Here is a 22,768-nt window from a genome sequence, read left to right on the forward strand (position 1 = left end):
GGCCGGGGCCCAGACCCCAGCTAACCCCCATTGTCTCATGGTGAATTAGTGACAAGACCAGAGGGAATGGCCTCAAGTTGCGCCAGGGGAGGTTCAGGTTGGAAATGAGGAGACATTTCCTCTCAGAAAGAGCAGTCAGGAACTGGGACGGGTGGGAAGGTGGTGGGGTCACTGTCCCTGGGGGTGTTCAAGGAGAGGTTAGATGTGGTGCTTGGGGACGTGGTTTAGTGGGTGACACTGGTGGCAGGGGGATGGTTGGACCAGGTGATCTTGGAGGACTTTTCCAACCTAAATGATTCTATGATTCCTCCTGGGGGTGCAACCGCCCGGGGGGTCCGGCAGGAGAAGGGAAAGCGGCGCAGAGCCCTCAGAACAGCCCCGTGCTGGGCGGCGGCGGGGCCGCCTCACGGCCGCCCCCTCGCTCAGGGTTCCCGCCTCATGGCCGACCCCGCCTCATGGCCGCCTCAGCGCCGCCCCGTCCCGCCCTAGGGCGGCCTCCTCGGCACCGCCGCCTCCCGTCGCATGGCCGTGACGTGCCTTTGACGTCCCGGGGCCGGTGCCGGAGCCGGGAGCCGCGGCGGAGCCCGGCCCAGGTACGGGCGGGGAGCGGGGGCTGCGGGGCTGCTCTCGGCCAAGCGGCCGGGAGGGGCTGGGGGAGTGGGGGGCGAGGGCCTCAGGTGCGCGCCGGGGCCCGCTGTGTTTGTGAAGACACTCCAGTGATTGTTATTTACAGCTCGTGTCCAAGATGCGAACTGTGTCGGTGTGCTTCTCTCTCGTTGTGTTTCAGTTAAAGCACGCTCGCCAGTTTCTCGTATCTGTGTCACAAACGCCTCCGTTCCCTCCTGATGTTTTCCAGGTCCTCACATGCGACCAGAGCGCCGGCGTCGGGCTGTAGCTGCTGTAGCCTGGCAGTGGGGATGGAAATGGAGAGCATTACGCAGCTCTTCGGCGACCTGTGCGAAGCACACTTGGCCGGTTTGCCGTGGAAGGTCCACCTGGGCAGGCGGAAGATCAGCAAGAGGAGGGCGAAGCAAAATCTGAAGAGGGTCGCATATAACGCCCTCTTCATGAACCTTTTCCAAGACGAGGCTCGTAAGCTGCAATCCAACGTTTCCAGGCTTCCCGTGAAAAACAAAATTTTGATGCTGTCTTTCAACCTGCGAGTTGGTGGCCTGGGTGCTCAGGCAGACAGACTGGAGAGTCTGGTGGAGGAGCTGGAGACAGCGGACTGCTTACCATTTACCGAGGTTAATTCTGTCTTGGATCTCCTCGTACAGCTTGCTGGGACAGGCCCTCCTCAGCTCGTGCCACAAAAAAAGGACTATTTCCAAAACAACAAATATGTTGGGAGAAACGTCAAGTATCAGGGTTATGATTATTACGATGTAAGTGTGTTTGAGGCCGATATACAATCTCTAATAACTAGCGAAGAATGTCAGTTCAATGACACGATTCAGAAGACGCTTCAGATAATGGAGGCTGCTCCTGGAACTGGACTCCCTGCCATAGGCTTGTTCTCCCAGAACTATCCTGCTGGTGACAAGTTTGAGAGAGAAACACGTGTCTCGCTCTTCGGTGCTCTTGTCCACAGCCGTACGTATGATATGGACATCAAGTTGGATTTGCCGCCGGTGCCTGACAATGCAGATTTGTCTGGACTTGCAATTAAAGTATGGGATCATTTGTTTTGGACTCAGAGTGCATGCATGCTTTCAGTAGGCCATTTTGAAACTGTCTTTTTAAAATACAGGCAGTAATTTCATGTGTGATGGAAACGTGACAGGGTTGGAATTTAAGCTGGAGCATAAAATCATGTGTCTGTAGGCTGTATGACATGAAGCCATCAGCCTTCCCCACCCTAGTAATCTTTTGCTTACATTTTTGCCTGCTTTGTATATTGAACTCCTTTGCCTTGTCTCGTCTGTTACCATTCAGCCTGACTGCTTAAGCATTCCTGTCTGAATGTATGTGCTTGTGTGACCTAACTTGTATTTTCTTCTTGGCTTGTTGAATCCTAAACCATTTTTGTCAGTTACTATATTTCATAAAACCTCCAGGGTCCTGCTGTCCTGTGACCTTTTCATTGTGTACAGTTTCTGCTTTATCATTTTTTTTGTCCATCCTATTCATTTTTGCTACTTTATATTCTCATAGAGGTACTAGATAAATATACTTTCTTTCCCCTTCTTTCTGTTTTTTACTGTGCTGGTAAGATTTTTAGTTTTTCTCTTTTTAATCCATGTTTTGTTTGCTCTATTTAACATATGGATAGTGCTTGCAATTCCCTTAACTCTAGGTCTTAACTGAAACTTGAATGCAGACACATTAAAAAAGAAATCCCCTGTGCATGTATGGATGCAAATCATCACGGAGGGAAGGCAGAAATTTTTTAATGAGTGCTGTGCTCTTTCCATCAGACTGCAGGGTGTGAGATTTCCTGAAGAACATGCTGTGTTTCTGCGGATGTAATTGTGATCATCTTTTACTAAAACTGGGAACTATTCTGCGCATACAACTGTTGAATTAAGTGGGAGTTGAGGATGTGGCGTATAAGTGCTCGAACGTTTGCAGATTTTCTGCATGTGAACAAGCATAAGAGAACAAACTATGTTCATTATATTGAGCAAGATGTGTGCCAATTTGAAGAATTAGGGCTTTAGTAACCTGTTTAAAAGATATTCTGAGCAGTATTGTTTTATTAGTGTTACATATTGTTGAATATCTAAGAGCTCAGATTGTCAATTTTTATAAGCTTACCAAAGGAGTAAATTTTAATGTCACAAGCTTGGTATATTATTTTGATGTCATTGCCATTTTGTGTGTAGGTACTGGTACCTGCAGAAACATAACAAATGAAGGAGTGCTTACAGGAGAAACTTAAAATAGATATGAAGGGGTGGGTGGGCTATGGTTGAGCTACATTGAGTCTCTTAATCACAAATGACAGCAAAACATCTTCATTATTAGCATATATTTCTCCAGTAGTATCTTTTCATATACAAAGCTTGAACTCTCTCTGGCAGGTTCCTCAAAGCATAGACCAGTCAGAAGATGAGGGCTTCCAGTCAGCGTCCAACCTGACTCCCGATTCTCAGTCAGAGCCAAGCATGACTCCAGACATCGACCTGTGGGATGCAGTGCTCACCTACGGACCGAGCAAACGAAGATGCTGGGAAAGAATTGGATAGTACGTGTCTGATGTTATTGGCAAACTTCCTGTGCGTCGTATGCAAATGTATGAAGGTGCATTTCATCCTTAATTCCAAATGACCTCAGTAGAGGAATTAAATACACAACAGGAAAATTGTGTATTTAATGGACAGAATTCAATCCATTGCATTAATGGATTGCAAAAAATCTGAGAGCAAAAAAGGTCATGCAATTTCCACAAGCTAGTTCCTAAATTTTAGCTATTTTATAGGAAAACATAAAATTATCTTCATCAAAAACACTGAAGGGCTTACAGGAACACCTGCTGATTATGTGAAAGGCAACATTTTCCTAACTAATCTGACTCTATGCACTATGCAATTTATTTCGTTCTCAAATGATTTCATATTTTCAATTTCTAAAGAGAAATGCCAGTTGTAGAGTGCTAGAAGAATCCCCTATTTCCCAGTGTTGTGTTCCTTTTTCTTTTGTCTGTAACCAAAAGAAGTCACGGTAACTGATGTCCTGGTGGTGGTGTTAGACCTGTAGTTCTTTTGACTGTTGGATAGAAGATACATCTCCTGAAAGAATGCTCTAGGTAGTCCTATTAAAAGCTTCCTAGCTTCCCTAAAAAAAATAAATAGATACAGCAAATATCTTTCTTACATTTCTGATGAACAGTGGTGTGCCTGATACTCGGAGCAATTTGTTCTATATGTTTTCTGAAACGTTAAGTAATAGTCTAGTGATGCATCTTCTGCAGTGCCATGCTGTGGTTTTTCCACTCTGAGCCCAAGAAGCTCATTTCTGTTCCCTGATTTTTCAAAGCCACTATAGCACACTCTGGCTTTGCTCAGAGTAAAAGACAGTTTTTCTTGTTACCGCTTTGATTTTAAGGATCTTAGAGTCAAGTATAGACGAGATACCTGAAGCTTTCATGTAATAAAAACTATTTGAACATGGAATTTTTCGAAGAATTGGAAGGAAAATCTGTTGTGGAGAGGATGGTAATTCTCACAGGGAAGAGGTAAAATGTATTCATACAAGTCATTATGGTATTCTGAGCATATTGCTCTCATTTTCCTAATAAGGAAACTGCAGCAGGGAAAGCCACAAACAAAGCTGGAAATTCTCAGGCAAGGTCTCTGTTTCTCAGATGATGTTCAAATTATCTGCCAGTTTCATTGTCTTGAGTTAAGGCTGTGGTTTCATTGAGTGCATGACCGTTCCTCTGACAATGTAATATATTACTAGTAACCTTTTCTGTAGTCAGTACACATCACTGGCTGCATAAAATTCTGAAATGCCCTTTTTAATGAATTAATTAATTTATTTTTAGGAGATATATTTCTTTCTTCTCCTGTAGTCACCTTTTAATGTTTCATTTACTCTGACAGTCCACCTGGTAAGAAAGAAGAACCGTACCTTACTGAGGCTGGGAGAGAAGCTTTTGATAAATTTTACAAACTTCGAGAAGGAGAATTGCAGTTGTTCAGTAACACAGTACTACAGCTTCCACAACTTGTGCTGATGAAAGAACCTGAACTGGTTAAGGATGTCTTGAATGTCCTCATTGGTGTGGTATCTGCCACATTTTCACTCAATCAGGTATGGAAGATTTTTAACTGCACTTCCTAGTTGCATCTCTTTCTTTTTGTAGAGGCTTCCTTTTCAATACATTTATTTCTTTTGAGATCTTGCATTTATGGATACTGCTAAAAAGTTGAATGTGACCTAACTGCAATAAGGTCATATTTAGATACTGGAATTATGATTTACTGCAAAAGGCAGAAGATACTTGTCATTCTCAAAGTGAAAATAGGTTTATGAATTATTGAAATTAGAAGCATAAATAGTTTTGTAGACTGGGTTTTCATTAAGAAATGGGATAAGGAGTCTTCTTCTGTATATCTGAAAATATCATTCATGCTCTTAAAATTTTTGCTACGATTTAATATGCTTATCACATTGTCCTAGATATGTACTCTGAGTCACCAGAGTATCTAAACTGAAAATGTGTCTGCATACATCCATATTTAGGTATGTAAATGTTTGCTATTTTAAATCAGAATACAGCTGTGAAATATTTGAAGCTGTTTTGTTTTTTTTTTTTTATTTCTCCTCGTTTCCTTTTAGGCAGCCCAGACATTTGTGATAAAGGAGGGAGTCTACGTATCTGGAACGTCTCCGGAGACGATGCACAACCTGCTCTCGGAAGTTGCAGAATATGGGACCTATTACACGCGGCTAAGTCGTTTCTCCCTTCAGCCAGTCCTGGATTCTTCATACAACAAAGGGCTTGTGTTTCAGGTAGCACAAGTGTCTTAAATCATCGAGATTTAATGGGCCACTTATTTTAGGTTGAGAAGGCAATGTTGATTTCACGTAAGACTGGAATTTCTGCTTTCTGAAAAACTGTAAAGCATTTTCAGTACAAGTATTTCTATTTATTCATCCCGGGTCAGGAATGAACAGTGCCATTGTGAAGCCCTGTTAAAATCAGAGCTGTGGGCACTTAGGGTTTGCCTGCACTGAAACAACAGATAAAAGGCTTCATTAGTTGTAGTATGATTTGTTTACTCATGTTGTTTTGTTGAGATCTAAAGGGATAGAATTTTTAGACATTTTAGAAACATTTATACATTAAAACATATAAACTTAAAATACAATAGCTTTCTTAATACAGTATGTGTGGGTATATATATAATATATATCATATGTATACTTTGAAACTGAAATAGAGAAACATGATATTTAATAGCTTTAATTGCTTTTTCTCAGTTCAGAATTATTAAGTGCAAATTTTCCTTGTAAAACCTCTGTATCTTAGGCTGAGCTGGATGCACACTGTGTGATACCAATTGAATTTGTTTCTTTCTAAGGCAGGGAATTCATCTAGGATTAGTTATGAAAATGTATGCCTTCTTCATACTTGATTTGCAGTTATGCTAATAGAAATTGAATTAAAAAATCATATTCAATTCCTAATCATGCTAGAAAGAGTTAGACATTTTAGAAGAGTTTTTTCCATTATTGAGTCTAAGCATGGAAGTAAGGAAACACGTTTCCCTAGGTTCACCATAGAGCTGTTAGAGAATGGGGAACTCTTCAAAAGGGCAATTCTGTGAAGATGAAGCAAGAGGCTCTATTGTGCTGTGCCTGGGTACAGTACATCTGTGCACTGGATGTAGAACGAGTATAAAGGAGTCATCTGGCTAGTCTGAGTGTCTGAAGTTGTGTGGACTCTCTCTTTTGTGTACAAGTCCCTCTCACCTTCACACACAAAATATTTTATTGAAGGTTTGTTTTCCTGCTGCTACAATTGATGGGAGATGAAAGTAGATTGTGACCAACTTTAACAGTGAGACTTCGTAAATATTTTCTATTGATACTAGGCTTTCACAAGTGGTCTGAGAAAGTATCTTCAATATTACCGAGCCTGTGTTTTGTCAACACCTCCTACTTTAAGTCTTCTGACAATCAGCTTTCTCTTCAGAAAATTAGGTCGTCAGTTGAGGTAAGAGAATAACATTAAATATTTAAGCTTTTCATAGAAGAAAAAATATAATCTATTCTTTCTTGCATACTGTAAGAGACAATATTCAACAGACATTCTTACATAGTCTTTCAGTATTTTTCCTGCATTTTCTAAGGAAGACTTCTTTATATCCCTGAATGTTCTGGGAAAAACATGTAAAGTCTTGCATTTGATTTCTTTGTTATTCCTTTTATCATACAGATGAAACCATAGGGTCATTGTATGATACTCAGCTATAGCAAAGTTCACATCACTGTGATCTCAGAGTCTTCTGACTGAATTTCTTACATATGCTTTGATGTTTTTTTATAGATACCTAGCTGAACTTTGTGGTATAGGAACAACAACACTGGGGATCAGTGGCGGAGCTGGTTCTTCATTTCCTACGGTAATCATTGATTTGATGTTTTTATGTTTTGTTCTGGTTACAGTAATGACAATATTTTTCAGTAATAGGTAGGATTTTACATAAAATACTTCTACTCTACCAAAGATATGATCTTGTGCCTGTAGTTAGAATGTTGGGGTCTTTTCTCCAGTATTTAAAAAAATTGGAATTTTGTCCTGTATTGTCGAATCCTGAAGTAAAGAAAGGACCATAAATAAGCTTCAGAGTGCATTTAATTTCATCCTAAAGGAGATGTTTGTAGCAAAACAAATTAATCCAACTCTATAGTCACTGGAGAGAAACAGGTATGTTTGAAGTGACAATGGGTTAGCTAGCTCAGATAAAGTCATCATAACTGCAGTTATGATCTAAAGTAAGGTGAATCCAGACTTCTCTGTCTAGTCAAACAGATCTAAAGGTTCAATTCATCAATCTTTTGCTATTAAAGTTGTAGTGGAATTTGTCATCTAATATTAGAATATTTTTTTTCTTTTTTAGGGTGTGAAATTGCTTTCATATCTATATAAAGAGGCTCTCAACAACTGTAGCAATGAGCATTATCCGGTTCTTCTGTCTCTGTTGAAGACGAGTTGTGAACCATACACAAGGTGCGTCCACGCTGTTCTGTGCATAATTGTGTTTAAGAACAATTTTAAATTGCAATATGGTCAGCAACTCTGCTAACCGTTAACAACTGCTCTTAACATTTTCAGATAAAATATAAGATGTGACTGTATCTGCTAAATACATATTCAGGTCCATTCATTTTGCTGAATGCTTCTTTCCCTCTCTTTTCCAGCTCAGTAACAACATATGTAAAATGCTGAAACTGGCAAATGATGCATTTTTCTTGGTGTTTTGCAAACTAGGAAAGCTCATGGTTATTTCCATTGTGTTTATGAGCTTTTCAGTAAGCACAAAAATAATACTTATAAAAAATAATATTTTTCATTAAGTAGATATAACTAACTAACAGCAGGAAGTAGTGTTCCTTGGATTGGCACAGATTAGTTAAGCACCCACACCAATTTAGAAATGGTTATTTTACATACTTCTGAAGTGACACTACTGTATAATTTTTTTTTAAATAGCTGTTTACAGGGATTACAGCTGTAGTCCATTATCAGTTTATGATGATACTTAATAGATGCAGTGATTTTAAAAAGAAAAACAAAATCTGTCGAAATGTTCTAAACTGAAGATTAGAACATGCCCACCCGTAGTTTTTCTTCCTTTAACTTAAATTGTTCTTCAGAGAAATTTACTTTCAGATTTTCTCAATTTAACAGGAGACGTATTGAAACAGTTCCTGCCCTGCAATTAATACCATATAGTCAGGTTTCTGAAATACCAAGGGCAGGACATCATGGCATCACTAGGAGCCTGAAAAATATGAAGTTACGTGTACTAATACATAGTTATTTACAGCACTGACTCCTAAACTTTTTGCAAAACATCAATCATAGACTGTCAGGGCTGCCATGGAAGGCAGCATCCATCCTCTGAAGAAAGCGTTATCTCGTTTATCAATCTGAGAGAAATTAACTGATAGAAGTTGTTGCTCCAATAGATAATAGAAACTTCAGTTCTAATACATGGGAAGTTCTTAACTTTTTACTTACTACCTTAAAATGGAACTGGGGTTCCTACGCTAGAGGTTTGCTGTTGTTTCACTGACCCAGCTTCTAGAAATGGTGTTAGTGTAGGAACTATTAAGAAAAGAGAAGATTAACTTCAAGGTGCTCAGAACCTTTTTATCTATAGCTTCAGGTAATTGCTTTTTTATTTTTAAAAAAGTTTAGGATCTCACAGAGGAAATAGGAAAAAGAAAGAATATTCCAAAATAGGTGTTCTCATGATTGCTCACATATTAAAAATGTCTCTAGGTCCAGAGAAAAAGTGCTTGGTAGTGTATCTTTGTTTTATACCCTTTCAGTTTCTTCCTACAACATCTCTTTAAAATAAGTCTGTCCTGCTTCTCACTCGCTCTGTACTCTTTTGATGAGACTGAAATGTGTGTCACCGGTGTGACTGGAGCCTTTTAATATATACTTGATAAATTTATATACAGGAATAACTAGGGCAGTGTTCTTTGATCTTAACTAATTATCAGTGAAATATTCTATATCAAGGTGGTTTCTTTTAAGAAAAATGTATACACACAGTCCTGTATATATCTTTAAATATCAGTGTGACAGCACTTAATTGCTTGTTTTTATCCTGTCTATAACTTGTGTGCTTTGATGTTTTAAAGAATACACTAATTATATGGTTGTAATAAAGATGAGAAGGCAAAAGGATTGATTTTCAGTATTGTTTAATTATATTTCTTTTAGATTTATCTATGATTGGGTATACAGCGGTGTATTCCGAGACGTTTATGGAGAATTCATGATTCAGGTGAATGAGGATTATCTTTGTTTCAGAGGTATGATATGCATACAGAACATTTCTAATGTACACAATTTTTAAATACATATATACACAATGTACACAATTATGAAATATTTATATATTTTATATGCAGATAAACATTACTGGACTCACGGTTATGTCTTGATTTCAAAAGAAGTAGAAGATTGTGTCCCGGTATTTCTTAAACATATTGCCAATGATGTATACATATGTGGGAAAACCATAAACTTGCTGAAACTGTGTTGTCCTAGGGTAAGTATTGGTTTAGTTCTTTCCTATCATATTGAAACAATCACGTCTCTTTAGAGTACTTTTACTGTGTTTTTAGCAAGGCAACTCCTTTATTGGTAACTGGTATTGCATAAGCAAGAGGTTGATTCATGAAAGTCAATTATTTGGTGTCAAGTATTTGTGAGCTGATTATCCACTCTGCTTGCTAATTTCTGAACTGCAGAAATGCACATTTTTAACAGCATCAGATTTATCATATACAATGCACAAGCTAGGTTTCTATTTTTCCATTATATTGAAAGCAGGAGTGATGATGTAGGCTTCCAAGCAAGTGCCTTCCATTTTTCACTCAAGACACCTTAGTTACTAGGTCTACTTAGTTACTAGGTCTACCTAGTTACAGTTCTGCATAGCTCATGTATTTCAGCTCTACCACTGCCTTTCCAAAAAGAGCTTCAATAGTTGTTTATTTGTATTTTGCAGAAAAAGTTTTGTACTTCGTAAGAAGAACATGTTAAAATACTTTTTGTCTTCACTCTTTTCTGGGTGTGCACACCAGTGAAACAACCACAGAGGTGTCTGAAGAAAAATTGTAATATGAGCTCATAATCTAATATTTTACAATTTTAAAAATATATTTAAAAGTAAATTTCTCTTTATTTTTCAGCATTATATATGTTGGTCAGATATACCTGTTCCCCGAATTTCAGTTATTTTTTCACTTGAGGAGCTGAAAGAAATAGAGAGAGATTGTGCGGTGTACGTAGGTCGAATGGAGAGAATTGCCCGATACAGTTCCATAAGCAAGGAGGAAAAGGTAAATGAATGAAAAAATAAAGATCTCATTGTTGGGATTTCTTTTCTTGAATACTCTTCTTTGTTTTATGTTGTAACTTAGAAAGAATTTATATTCATGGTCATAATTTTCTCATTTGCCAATTGCTGTTTGAATTGTTAGTGCAGCAAATAATCCTCTAAGACAACATATAAAACATGAGGCAGTGTCTTGTTATTTCTCAGCATTTTCATATTTTCAAGGAGGCTTGGACTTCCATTTTAGTTCTTTGCAGCAAGAGATTTGCCTTGCTGCTGAAAAGCACTGAAAATACTGTTAGGTTCTAATTTAACAAATGCAACAAGCTAATTAGTATTCAGATAATGCTCTTTTTATAATTTGCACAGCTAATCATTTTGTCAGAACACTTTTAGTTCTGTCTTTCATATTGCATCAATGTGTATGTATACTGGATTGGTTTGGTTTGATGTAAGGTCTAGAGATTAATAAGCTTTCAGTAATAGTTTTAACTGATTATATACTTTCATTTTAATTAATTGCTGGATTCATATTTGGATACTGTAATCATGGATTAATTTTAAAGTGTGCTTCTGTCTAAGTGGTGGTGTATTTCCAAGTCTCAAATAATAGAAATATTTCTACCTGTTGACTTTTTTTTCTGATTGGTTGATTTATTTTTATTTTCTTCTAGGATTTGCGCATGGAAATCGCCAAACAAGAGTTAATTGTTCACGCTCGAGAAAGTGCTAGCAAAGTACTAAAAGCCATTAATGGTAAGCTGTGATGGAGCTTCATGTGTTCGTGTGTCCTAGTAGGTTTGTTAATGTATAGTAACAGTATCTCTATTGAAATACAGATCGACAAATATCAGAACGAATGGCTTTGGATGCAAAGAAACGCGAACAGTTTCAGAAGTTGAAGGAGCAATTTGCAAAAGACCAGGAGGTATTTCTAAAGGCTAAGTGAATTTCTTAGACAAATCACTGAAAGGTTATTTTGAATTACAGTATTGAAGTTGAATGGATAGCTCATAAGGTGCAAATAAGAACTTTGTGCAGATGCATACATCACAGCTGGTACTGAGAGTGGCTTTTAAAGGTTTTAAATATTTATGCAGCGTCGCCTTGCAATAAAACAAGAGGAGATTGATGATGATTTCAGCTATGCCCGAGAGCTCAGAGAGAGAGAAAGAAGACTGAAAGCTTTAGAAGAGGAACTAGAAAAAAAAGCAAGGTAAACATATCTTACTGGCCTTCCCAAGCTTAGATACTCAGAAATTGTCATGAAGACCTCAGAAAAAAATACTTTATTTTGCAATTTATGACATTAACAGTACCCAGAGATTCCCAGACATTGCCCTATAAGGGTAATGTTTGTAGTTAAAAGACAGATGCAAGGATTTTTTGTGATCTATGAGCAAGTTTGTGATTTAGTATAGTTCAGCAGTTCAATATTTTGAGACCCACTGATTTGTGCCAATCCTGTCCAGTCTGGTTTTTGTTACGAGGTTAAAGAAAAATGTTAGCTACATCTTAGAATTAAAAGCTGAGCCCACAGCAAAAGTGGTCGCATGTATGTCTCAGATCGGAAGTAAAAAGCAGAGGAGTTTACACTGATAATTAATTATTCGGTTTGCTTTTGTTGTATGTCTAGTTGTATTTCATTTTATACTGTTAGATCTAAAAATACTTACAAAAATGAATGACATACTAGCATAGCTGTAGGAACACAAATATGCTAAGAATACAGTCCTGTTTTCTCCACTTGTTTCAGCTCTGTAAATGAAGCCTCTGTTTTTTACTGTTAAAAATTTAATTCTCAGTTCTGAAGTTCAAAAAGGGCTTATTCTTCAGAAGGGAAGAGGAAAATCAGTTTGTGGAAATCTGTAACTTTATTTTTACTTTCATTTAGGCAAGAATTGATTGACCATTACAGCAAACTTTCTGATGATGCAGCCCGTAGGGAACAAAGAGCTTTATGGAAAATCCAGCGACACAAGTTGGAAACAGCCCGTATTAAGTTTCTGTTGGAAGATCAAAAACGCATCGAGGTATTTTCTGAAAAGATTTAAAGAAATGTTCTGTAGAAAATCTAGTACTTGGTACATTGTAAGACTTCTGTTTTGTCATTTTTATTTACAGGAAATGCTTGAAAAACTTCCAGATGGAAACTACAGGAGAAAATTAGATATTATTCCTTATAAGCAGTGCCAGTTGGCTTTAGATAGAAACACCGTTGTGGAAGATCCACGTTCACAAGTGAGTTTATTTGCTTACATAAACTCCAGGTAGGTGTGCCAGGTTTCCCTCGGGGAGTTCATTTCGTAGTTCAGTTCCGTTCAGTAAACAGAAGGTTCATTATAGCAGCAGGGTGAGTGAGTAGTCACCACAGTATTTGTAATACCTGTAAAAATTTGGAAAAATTAAAATCTTACATGTAATAAAGTAGTACCCTAATAAGTAGCTTGATTCTGTGGTTAGCCATACAGTGAAATAATCATTTCTCTTTCAGGTATCATCTGTGAAACCTCTGCATCCTAGTGAGCCAGCTGACAGAAAAGACTCCGAGCCTGGACTGGAATATGTTACTTCTACTGACAAAGCACTGACTGTGCCACAAGTGACAAGTAATAATGCTGGTCAGCATTTTCAGCCTAAAGCTGAAGGGTCCGAAAGCAATCCCCAAAGTTCAGAGCAAGCATGCAGCCCTCTATACGGTGCTGATTCCTCACCCGAATCCAATGTGAATATAGAAGATTTCTTATCAAAGCCACAAGATGAACAACCTGTTGCCATTAGCGTGCAAGGATCCTTGCTAGATGAGGCATTTCGAAATATTAACTCGGATCTCTCGGAGACTTCTCAGTTAAATGAAAATCCGCCTGTCTTGAGCAGAGCGCTGGAAGGAGAAGGCAATACACCAGTCCATCAGCAAAACGAGTATGATTTTAACACAGTTCTCAGGCCATCTGCTGCTTGGCAGGGACACGTTAGAATCGGAGAAAATGCGTTTGATGTGGAGTATAGAAGGCCTCGGTGGAATATCCACGGACATGCATCTGATGCCAACATTGGAGTGGGAGAATATGTGCCTCAGGTGGACACTTACCAGCCACGTTCAAATCCTTACGGGCATGCTTCCGACTCCCACATAAAAATCAGCAGCTGCACTCCTGAAGTCGAGTCTACCCGCCCCCGGTGGAATATTCATGGGCATGTTTCTGAAGCTCATATTAAAATTGGGGAATATGCTTCAGAGGTAGAGCTCTCGAGACCCAGGTGGAGCATTCACGGACATGCTTCAGAAGCCAATATTAAGATCGGCGAGTATGTGTCAAATGTGGCTCCCGCAAGGCCTCGGTGGAACATCCACGGCCATGCATCTGATGCCAATATTAAGATCGGTGAAAACGTGTCAGAGGTTGTCTCAGCCAGACCTCGCTGGAACATCCACGGGCACGCCTCACAGTCACACATCAAAATTGGAGAGCTGGTTTCAGACACAGAGCCTTCGAAATCTCGTTGGAGCCCGTTCGGTCATGCATCCCAGTCAAGTATCCAGATAGGGCAGTGGGCTCCATCTACAGAAGATGATCCAATACCTCACCGTAAACCCATTTCTGGCCCTTCAGCTGACTCAACAGTTCAGCTGCTTCTGTACAACGAAGAATTATCTCCTGCTGAAGCGAGTAGAAAGGAAGGAAAAACATCACAAGCTAAGGAAAAGATTTCACCACAGTCACAGTCATCTGACAGTGGTCCAGTCTTTCCTGATGCTACTACTGAAGATGACAAAAAAGAATGTACACCAGAAGAGAAACAAGAAGGTAAAATAAAATTACATTTATTCAGTCAGCATTTAAGAGGTTTTAAAAGTCACTGTTCATGTTCAAAATGTGTACTTATTTCTGAATTCCTTATGTATGATTTTAGGTGCTATTAGAATTCAGAGGCAAGAATTTAACTTGGTCTTGTCTCCTGTATAAAAGAAACAGAAAAAAAATATATTTTTTAAAAAGGGCCCCAAACTTTGTGAAACAGGACCTCATGTGATCCTGGGTGGAGAACATGCACAAAACTGCCTGGGTGTGACTATGGAGAGGGACTGTTACTGGGGTGGCTGGTTCTGTGACAAATTAGAGGAATTTTGAGCAACTTTGGGAGCAGATCTGAAGCATGAACTAAGTACTGTAAGCAGGTCTGAGTAATTGTCTTTATTTGTAATTACAGTAATTGCAGATGGGGTCAGCAAGGACCCTTCTCCAGATTCCACACAGAGTGTACAGGTAAGAAACAAACTAGGAGTGCAGAAGGCTTCCTGTTCCTAGTGGTCCGGTAGTTAAGGTAGTAAATCAGTTTAAATTTATTAATCATTGTAATACTGTATTGGTTTTGTACATAAAAAAACTATAGGCAGGTAAGCTCTCTTATTTTCAAATGGAACAACTAGTCAATTACCTGTGAGAACAAATGAAGTGTCAACATACAAAACCAGCAGCTCTCCTAAGGGTAATTTTTCCTTTTTTTTTTTCTTTTAGGCAGAAGAACACGAAAAAGCAGTTCCACAGGATACTGGGCCTCAAGAAACTGTACTTTCTGAACCTAGAGCTCCCGAAACTAAGGATGAGGAAGAGGAAGATACGTGGAAGAAAGAACAAGCTTATTTGAAAGCCTTATCGGATCAGTACTGTATTGAAAAATACCAAGATAGTTACGATTTGATGTGTGAGTAGAACTCATGGAATAGTAGATCAAGAGGAAGATGTAGTAAACTTGAGCAAGAAAGCTGAGTGACAGAAGAACTACCTGAATTTCCAGTAAATTATCAATATTATGAACTGCACCTAAACAATTTGTTTCTAGCACAAAGATGAGAAATACTTGTTGACACATTATGATTTTCTAATGCAGAGGGGTTTGTGGAGATTAACAGAAACAGATCATCACATCGCTTAAGTATAACAACTTACAATGTCTGTATGTTTTTAAATTTAGCAGAACTACCAGTTTCCCATCTCCTGCATCATGTGATACCAAGATCATACACTTTTCCTGTGGACCCTATGGTGCAGTCAGCAACAGATGAAACGGCTGTACAGCTGAGTGAGCTCCTGTCCCTGCCAGTGCTGATGAAACGTTCTATTACTGCTCCCCTCGTCTCTCAGTGAGTACCTGTTAGAAATAGGGAATCCATTTTACACTGATTAATTCTTCCCACTTCATGCAGTATTCTTCATTAGTGCTTTTCTGAGACTAGAGTTGCACACAGAAGTGTTTTCCTAAATTTTCTCTTTGGTCCCAGAAGTGGTCCAGTGGATGTCCATTACTGGCTAAAAAGTTCAGATTTACATTATAAATAGCAACATAAATATATATTTTTAATTGTAAATGAAAAAATTGAAGGTCTGTTTTGACATACAAAGGCTTAGAGGGGAAGAGCTTGCTATCAGAATGCTGGAATTTGCAGCAGTTTGCATTGCAGTGTATTATTTATAAGGTTTGTGCTTTCGTGGGTAGGTGAAAGATGAGGAAACAAAAGAAAATTGTTTATGCAAAAGCTTGTGCATATTGAGCAGGATATTTTTATGTTTCTATGGGAACTCCATTGTCTTCAAAGCTGTTTTGAAGTTTAATAGAAGCTGTTCTTGTTCTGCTGGTATATAAAAGGAAACCACACATGTGTTGGACCATCTTATTAATATATCTAGTGGTATATTAGCTCTACATAGAAAGCTCTAATTCACCCGCTTAGTTTTAAACATCCATTTTGGCTACAAGAGGTACGTGTATACAGGTGAATGCTTTCAGCAAAGCAGAGTACGTTAAGTCCGAGCTGTGTGCTGGCAGAATTAGCCTGTCCCTGGTAAGCAGATTACATTATTTAAAGTTTAAACCCCGTCTTCTGAAGTGGCAGGTTCTAATTCCAGCATATTCTGGACGAAGATTTTTGATCATAAGCTTTGTTTCGTTCTCTTTTGCTTATGTGAATGTCGTCCTGTCTTGGATATCAAAGCACTGGAGCGTTAACCTGAAGTAGCCACAGCTGAATGTTAACAGTGAGGAGGAGTTCCTTGTAAGAATAATACCTTTTCTGTGTTTTCATTCTTAGTGTTTCTCTTGTGAACAAAGCAATAGTTGATTACTACTTTGTGGAGCTGAATGTAGAGAAGCATTTTGAAGCACTGAGACATTTTTTATTAATGGAAGATGGGGAGTTTGCTCAGTCACTCAGCGACCTGTTGTTTGAGAAGGTATTTGCTGTGTCTTCTTAACCTTTGTTTTTTGGTTGTCTGTTTTAGCTTGTCTCCTCTGGATTCATTTGGCTGGGAGTAAGAGAATGGTGTGAATTACAATCCTAGCTTGTGCCTCTTAAGCTCGTAAGGACTGAGGCAAAAGGCCTTTGCTCAGATCCTAAGGAAGAGAGTAATATTTCCTATTGCTAATCCCAGCAGTACAGAGAGTATTTGGCACACTGAGAGTAATGATTTCTAACTTTGACAGACCAACAGTTATGGAAGGAAATTTCATTCTTTCCTCTGAGAACTGCAGCAGTATTGCTCTGCCTACTCCCATCTGCCAGCAGCAAAGCTGGAAGAGCCTGTTGCAACTTGCTTGAGATCCAGTGCAAAGGCCTGTGCTGTAAAATGCCAACTCTTGCCCCAAATATCCTATAGAGCAGAGGGGAGGATATTGAAGAGAGTGCTGCGCTCTCTGATGAGGCTGCATTCTTGTGACTTACCCCTGTGTTCAGGGGAAGGCAGCAAGGTAGGAGGGACGGCCAGGGTTAATTTATGTGATTGTCAGTCAGATACGTGCCTGTGTCCCAGGATACATACACATATCCTTTTCCCAGCTAGGGGAAGCACTCTGGGGCTTAGACTCTTTGAACAGCTTGAGTTGTGTGCCTCTGAGGGTGCTGAGTCGGTGAGATGGGCAGGCTGGAGTCAGGCTGGGGCTTTCAGCCCCACCGAAGCCCAAAGGCTGCATTCCCTGCAGCAGGAAAGCTTCGCAGCTCCCGAACCACAGCACACTGCAGTCCAGCATGTCAAAAAGAAATCAGTGCAGGTATGGGATTGCCTTGATGCTGCGGACAGAAATAGTTCCAAAGTTTCTTCAATAAGTTGCTTGTGCATCCCTACTGCAGAAGTAGGACCTTCTAGTCTGAATGGTGGGGCAAGGGGGGCAGTCACCACTTTAATTCACCTGTGTTCAACAGCCATCACTCTTTATTAACACTGTGTAATTAGGATTTCTTCTTCCCATAGCTTGGATCGGGGCAAACACCTGGTGAACTGCTGAATCCACTGGTTCTTAATTCTATCCTGAATAAAGCGTTACAGTACAGTCTTCATGGTGACACCCAGCTTGCTTCCAATCTTTCTTTTGCCCTCAAGTACCTTCCTGAAGTGTTCAAGCCTAATGCGCCCGATGCTCTGAGTTGCTTAGAGCTCAGGTACAAGGTAAGAAAATGTGTAGAAAGCAGTAGTACTGCAGTGATACCATGGTTCTTAGGTACTGTGGTTGAATATGTTCTTAATAATGGAGTACCTTTAAGAATGGAGTCAAAACTTGTGTAATTGGAATTACAGGATTTACCTATCCTGGCCATTGCATTACATTAATATACATGTATTAATTTATATGTCTCTGAAGTACTTGCATTTGAAATATTCTAATAATGTCTAGCACAGAAATGCGTTACGATCAGCACTTGGTTATTTCTTTTAGGTTGACTGGCCTCTGAATATTGTCATAACGGAGAGCTGCATGAATAAATACAACAAGATCTTCTCCTTTTTGCTCCAGTTGAAGCACATGGTGTGGACTCTCAAGGATGTTTGGTTTCACCTAAAACGCACTGGTATGTATAACAAGTGCTGTTTAAAACGCTTTTAGCACTCTGTTCTTGACAATTGATGATAAACATGATTTAAAACAGTCTTGTCAAGCTTCAGAAGTCACAAGTTAATAAAGAAACTTCCTTGGCATTTTAAGCAGGCTCTACTAATAGAAATGTTCATTCTTTTAAGAATCATGAGCTTAGACAGTCTCAGTGGGTCCTAAAGATAATATATTTCTGTTTTTATTTTCAGCTCTAGTGAGTCGCACATCAAACTCTGTTCAGTTTCGACAGCTCCAGCTGTATAAACACGAAATGCAGCATTTTGTGAAAGTTATTCAAGGTTACATTGCTAATCAGATTCTTCACGTTACGTGGTGTGAATTTGGAAACAAACTGTCTTCTGTTGGCAACTTGGAAGAAATTCACAGAACACATGCTGAATACCTCAACAAAGCAATCTTCAGGCAAGCAAGCACGCTTATTTTTACTTCAAATATTTAAGTAAATGGAGCTGCCAGTCTACCCATCTGTTTGGCCTAGTGTATGTGTGCAAAATTGGCTTCTGACTATAAAGACTACTAAGTCTTTGTATAAGTAGTCTTCATATATAAAAGTGCCTGGAGCAGAAGCCTTCTTCTGAAGGGAAATAAACATCATGGCACATAACAAGATCCATACGTTGATGCTTTTCCTCAGCTACCAACCTGAGTCCCCCAGACTCCTTGGAGCTGTCTCCAGCTCCTGTTCACCCTATTGCTGTAAGCCTCGAGTCCACCCAGGTTGGGCAGCTCTAATCTGAAGACTAAAGGCACACTTGCCACAATTGTTTTTTCTCACCCCCGTCCTTGTCATGTGCAAATGTGCAAGTCATTCTAGAAATCACATACAAAAATGCAAGTACCAGTTTCTTGGAATAGCAAGCAAACTATGTTAGGATTAAGCCCTTCTTAAAATCAATGCTGCAGTTGGCTGCAGACTTGGTGAATTTATACATTTTTAAAGCAACTAAAGAGGCAATGTAAAGGATTGTCACCCTGTTTTTTTTTTCCTGTGGCCCATTAATGGTGTCAACTACATTTAACATTGTTTTTGTTTCGTTAGAGGTCTGTTGACCGAGAAGGCTGCCCCTGTGATGAACATTATACATAGCATCTTCAGCCTCATTCTGAAGTTCCGCAGCCAGCTGATCTCTCAGTCGTGGAGCTTCGATGCTGGGAAGCAGATGGCTGTTCATCCCAACTTCGGTTTGATGCAGCAGTCGTACAATACCTTCAAGTATTATTCCCACTTCTTATTCAAAGGTAAGAAACTGCATAACTTCTGGGGCAAAGATAGAAGAAAACAGCCAGCTGAAAAAAACATTATAAAGAGCTTTTGGAAATACGGTGCATATAGTAGGAAGATGTGTGTACTTACTGTGTGTTAGAAAATGTAGTTCCCAAATGAAAGCTGTGTTACCTGCAAAGGTCTGCATATCCATCAATTAAAATGTCCACGCAAGGAGTCTAACAGATATCCCCAAACTGACCATAACTCTTTGCTAATTTGCAAATAAAGATTTACTACTTAGCGCGCTCTCTCTATGCTTACCTTTCTCTTTTCTCTGGAATTGACTTCCGGAACTTTTTATTGGCAGCAATGAGAGGTAGTTATAAGTAAAATTACTTCTAAGCTTTATCTGTGTGCATCAACTGAATATTACTGTTGTTAGGAGATCTGAAAATTTTGACTCCCATGTTAGGCTAAGGCTCAGAGAGCCTCCTGGCAGCATTTGAAGCTTATATCCGATGCTCCAGGCAAGTATTTTTCAACAGCACAGGTCATTTGCCAAATGCTTTGTCCTTTAACGTGATAAAATTTCTTCTTGCTATCAGCTTAGTCTATAATATGAGGAAACGGTTGATACATCTTTCCATTTGTCTTTCAGGCCTTGCTTATGTTTTTAGATGTTACTTGTCCTTCCCCTGAGTACAAAGGTAGTTCACAGGGTTTGGTTTCTTTTAGAAACCCCTTAGTTCCTGGAGGAAGTGGAATGTTTCCTTAGTTCTCTTTTTCTAGAATATTTTCAAGTCAGGTTATATTCTTCAGGAAATGAGCTGCCCTTCTTATTCTTTAAGGGTGTCCAAAAATGGTGTCAAAGGACCAAAAACAGATATTTCAGGATGAGTTAGAATGGCTGCTTCCAAATTCGACAGGAAGTCAGAACACCTCTGGGAGCCACCTAAGCCCATACTACGAGATCTATGGTTGCTTCATGGACAGAGATTAATAAAGCGTCCTGTAAGGAAACCTGCCGAGTGACCCAGTTCTTTACACCCTCTTTATTTAGCACTACAAAACAAACGTGTGCTTGTTCATCTACACTTGTTCTTCCGATCACCGTGTATTGTAGCGCGCTCTCTTTCACAATGCATCGATCCAGTATCCATTGAAAACCAATACAAAGTAGTCTGGACTTCAATGGCGTTGGGCAGGCCCTAACTTCTAACTCTACACCTTCCCTTCTTCCTTGCATGCTACTGCTGCTTGCTGATTCCCTTTCTGTTAGTGCATGGGATGTTTATGAGCTCAGGAAGTTCCAGTTGCCTCCTTTGCTTTGTTACTAAGGATGTTTAGAGCAGTCAGTTCATTTATTCATAGAGCTTGAGCGATTTGTCCGGGGAATTTGTTTGATATCCTCTCTCACAATGGACTTTGCCTAAGAAAACCTCAGCAGAACACCTCTCCCAGAGTTCACCACAGGACCTAAACATGCTTCCTGTTCAGCTGATACTATGATAGGAACATACCATCTTGTTGTAAAAGCAGCTTGGAGAAAGCATATTCTTTACTGGGATAATACAGTTTCACTTAAAATTACACGTGTATCCATTGTCCTTAGATTTCAACAGCAGGCTGTTTTTTTTGTTTGTTTGTTTTCCTTAAACAAAAATGCACAGATACTGACTGACATTAGAATATTAATCATATTTGAAACTTATTTTATTTTTTTTTCTTCTTCCAGTGGTAACAAAGCTTGTAAATAGAGGATACCAGCCACATTTGGAGGACTTTCTACTACGAATCAACTTTAATAACTACTACAAAGATAACTGAGACCTTCAGAGTAAGGATCACTGATAGCATGGTAAAGCCAAAACAGATAAACCTATATGCTTATAACTTATAGAAGCTTATGTAAATGCCATGCAAGAGGCATTTTTCTCCAGTGAAATAACCCATCATCTAATAGCTTGAAGAATATCAGCACCACATGCAGAGAATAATGTGTCTTAAAATTTGTAACACCTTCCAGTTGCTTGATCTGCTGAGAATTGATGTTGTCATTATTGCAAAGAGAAGATGAGTGCCAAGTCTTAACAGAGGAGAGAGGGTAGAACTGTACATCTGTGAATGTGTAAATGTTGTATTTTCAGTGTTGTTATTTCCTCCAATGTAAATACATCTATGTGAAATAAAATATACTTTCTACAATTTTTTAGACCAGTATGAGGTACAACCGTTTAGACAACCTATTTGATGTGTTTTATTTACACACTGATCTTACTTCTCAGTCTAAAGATGGTAATTAGTTTCTTGAAGGCTGGTAGTTACAGTGGAAGAAGGGGCCTTGATAAAATGTAGTAAGATCTGCTCACTAGGAGCTTGGTACTTGGATCACTCATGCCCAACTTACTTTCCTTACTCCTGATTTAAGCTATGCATCTTATTTTGCACTGATTATGTAAAAGAGCTAGAACAGAAATTCAGCATCACTAAACTGAAACAAAACTCAAGCTGCTGCTCCCAGCTGCAGGATCACATTTCACTTTTTTAATAACTTTTCTGCTCCTTGTTTGCTTTCTATTTTTCCTTTTAACATTGTCAGAAGTGATGACTGAATGTTTAACTTCATGGTATGAAAGTGGTGTAGAGAGGCAGTCCACCTGGAATTTTTCAGGTTTGGAATACGTTGATTATGAGATTATGAGGTCACAATTGCTTAAAATGCAGATATAGTCATCAGACTCTCAGTTTCTGATTAGTGATCACTTAAAGTTACAGACACAGCCAACATATCAGTACTATGGAATATTGAACATGATATTTTTTATATGTATACAATTTTGCATATATCTTTTTCTTTCTGAAATATAAACTAAGCATTAGAGTCAGAATGTATTAACTGTAAAGCTGACCTGAGGGTTTTGCTCTGGTACTAAAGTCAGGATCAAAGATCAAGTAACACCCAGCTGTAACACACCAATTCTGTTTCTGTACCTCTGCTCTACTTCACTCATTTCCTTCTGCTGTGCAGAGTCATAGAAAGGTTTGGGTTGGAAGGGACCGCAAAGACCATCTAATCCCAACCCCCCTGCCATGGGCAGGGACACCTCCAACCAGACCACATTGTTCCAAGCCCCATCCA

At 39.1% G+C, this 22,768-nt stretch overlaps 1 protein-coding gene across 1 annotated transcript; it reads left to right on the top strand.

The window, feature by feature from the left end:
- Window positions 1-514: 514 nt before the first annotated feature.
- Window positions 515-22,084, top strand: TUBGCP6 (tubulin gamma complex component 6). The gene is made up of 26 exons (XM_082782332.1): window positions 515-593; window positions 857-1,670; window positions 3,024-3,187; window positions 4,548-4,758; window positions 5,287-5,460; window positions 6,546-6,667; window positions 7,001-7,076; window positions 7,575-7,684; window positions 9,413-9,504; window positions 9,604-9,743; window positions 10,390-10,539; window positions 11,210-11,291; window positions 11,375-11,463; window positions 11,636-11,751; window positions 12,430-12,568; window positions 12,660-12,776; window positions 13,030-14,344; window positions 14,748-14,803; window positions 15,056-15,242; window positions 15,513-15,681; window positions 16,627-16,768; window positions 17,783-17,977; window positions 18,246-18,378; window positions 18,611-18,824; window positions 19,462-19,661; window positions 21,365-22,084. The coding sequence occupies exons 2-26, from the start codon at window positions 918-920 to the stop codon at window positions 21,454-21,456; spliced, it is 5,238 nt and encodes a 1,745-aa protein (XP_082638458.1). The 5' UTR covers window positions 515-593; window positions 857-917; the 3' UTR covers window positions 21,457-22,084.
- Window positions 22,085-22,768: the final 684 nt, after the last annotated feature.

Source organism: Aythya marila (genome assembly GCF_965140915.1).
Source record: "Aythya marila genome assembly, chromosome: 1".
Lineage (NCBI taxonomy): Eukaryota > Metazoa > Chordata > Aves > Anseriformes > Anatidae > Aythya > Aythya marila.

What these genes read in the sequence shown, in the direction of transcription:
- TUBGCP6 (XM_082782332.1), top strand. Translation starts at nt 918, where the DNA reads ATGGAAATGGAGAGCATTACGCAGCTCTTCGGCGACCTGTGCGAAGCA. An exon ending in AAGATCAAAAACGCATCGAG is followed by an intron (nt 12,569 to 12,659) that starts GTATTTTCTGAA and finishes TTTTATTTACAG; the next exon opens with GAAATGCTTGAAAAACTTCC. An exon ending in CTCAACAAAGCAATCTTCAG is followed by an intron (nt 18,825 to 19,461) that starts GCAAGCAAGCAC and finishes TTGTTTCGTTAG; the next exon opens with AGGTCTGTTGACCGAGAAGG.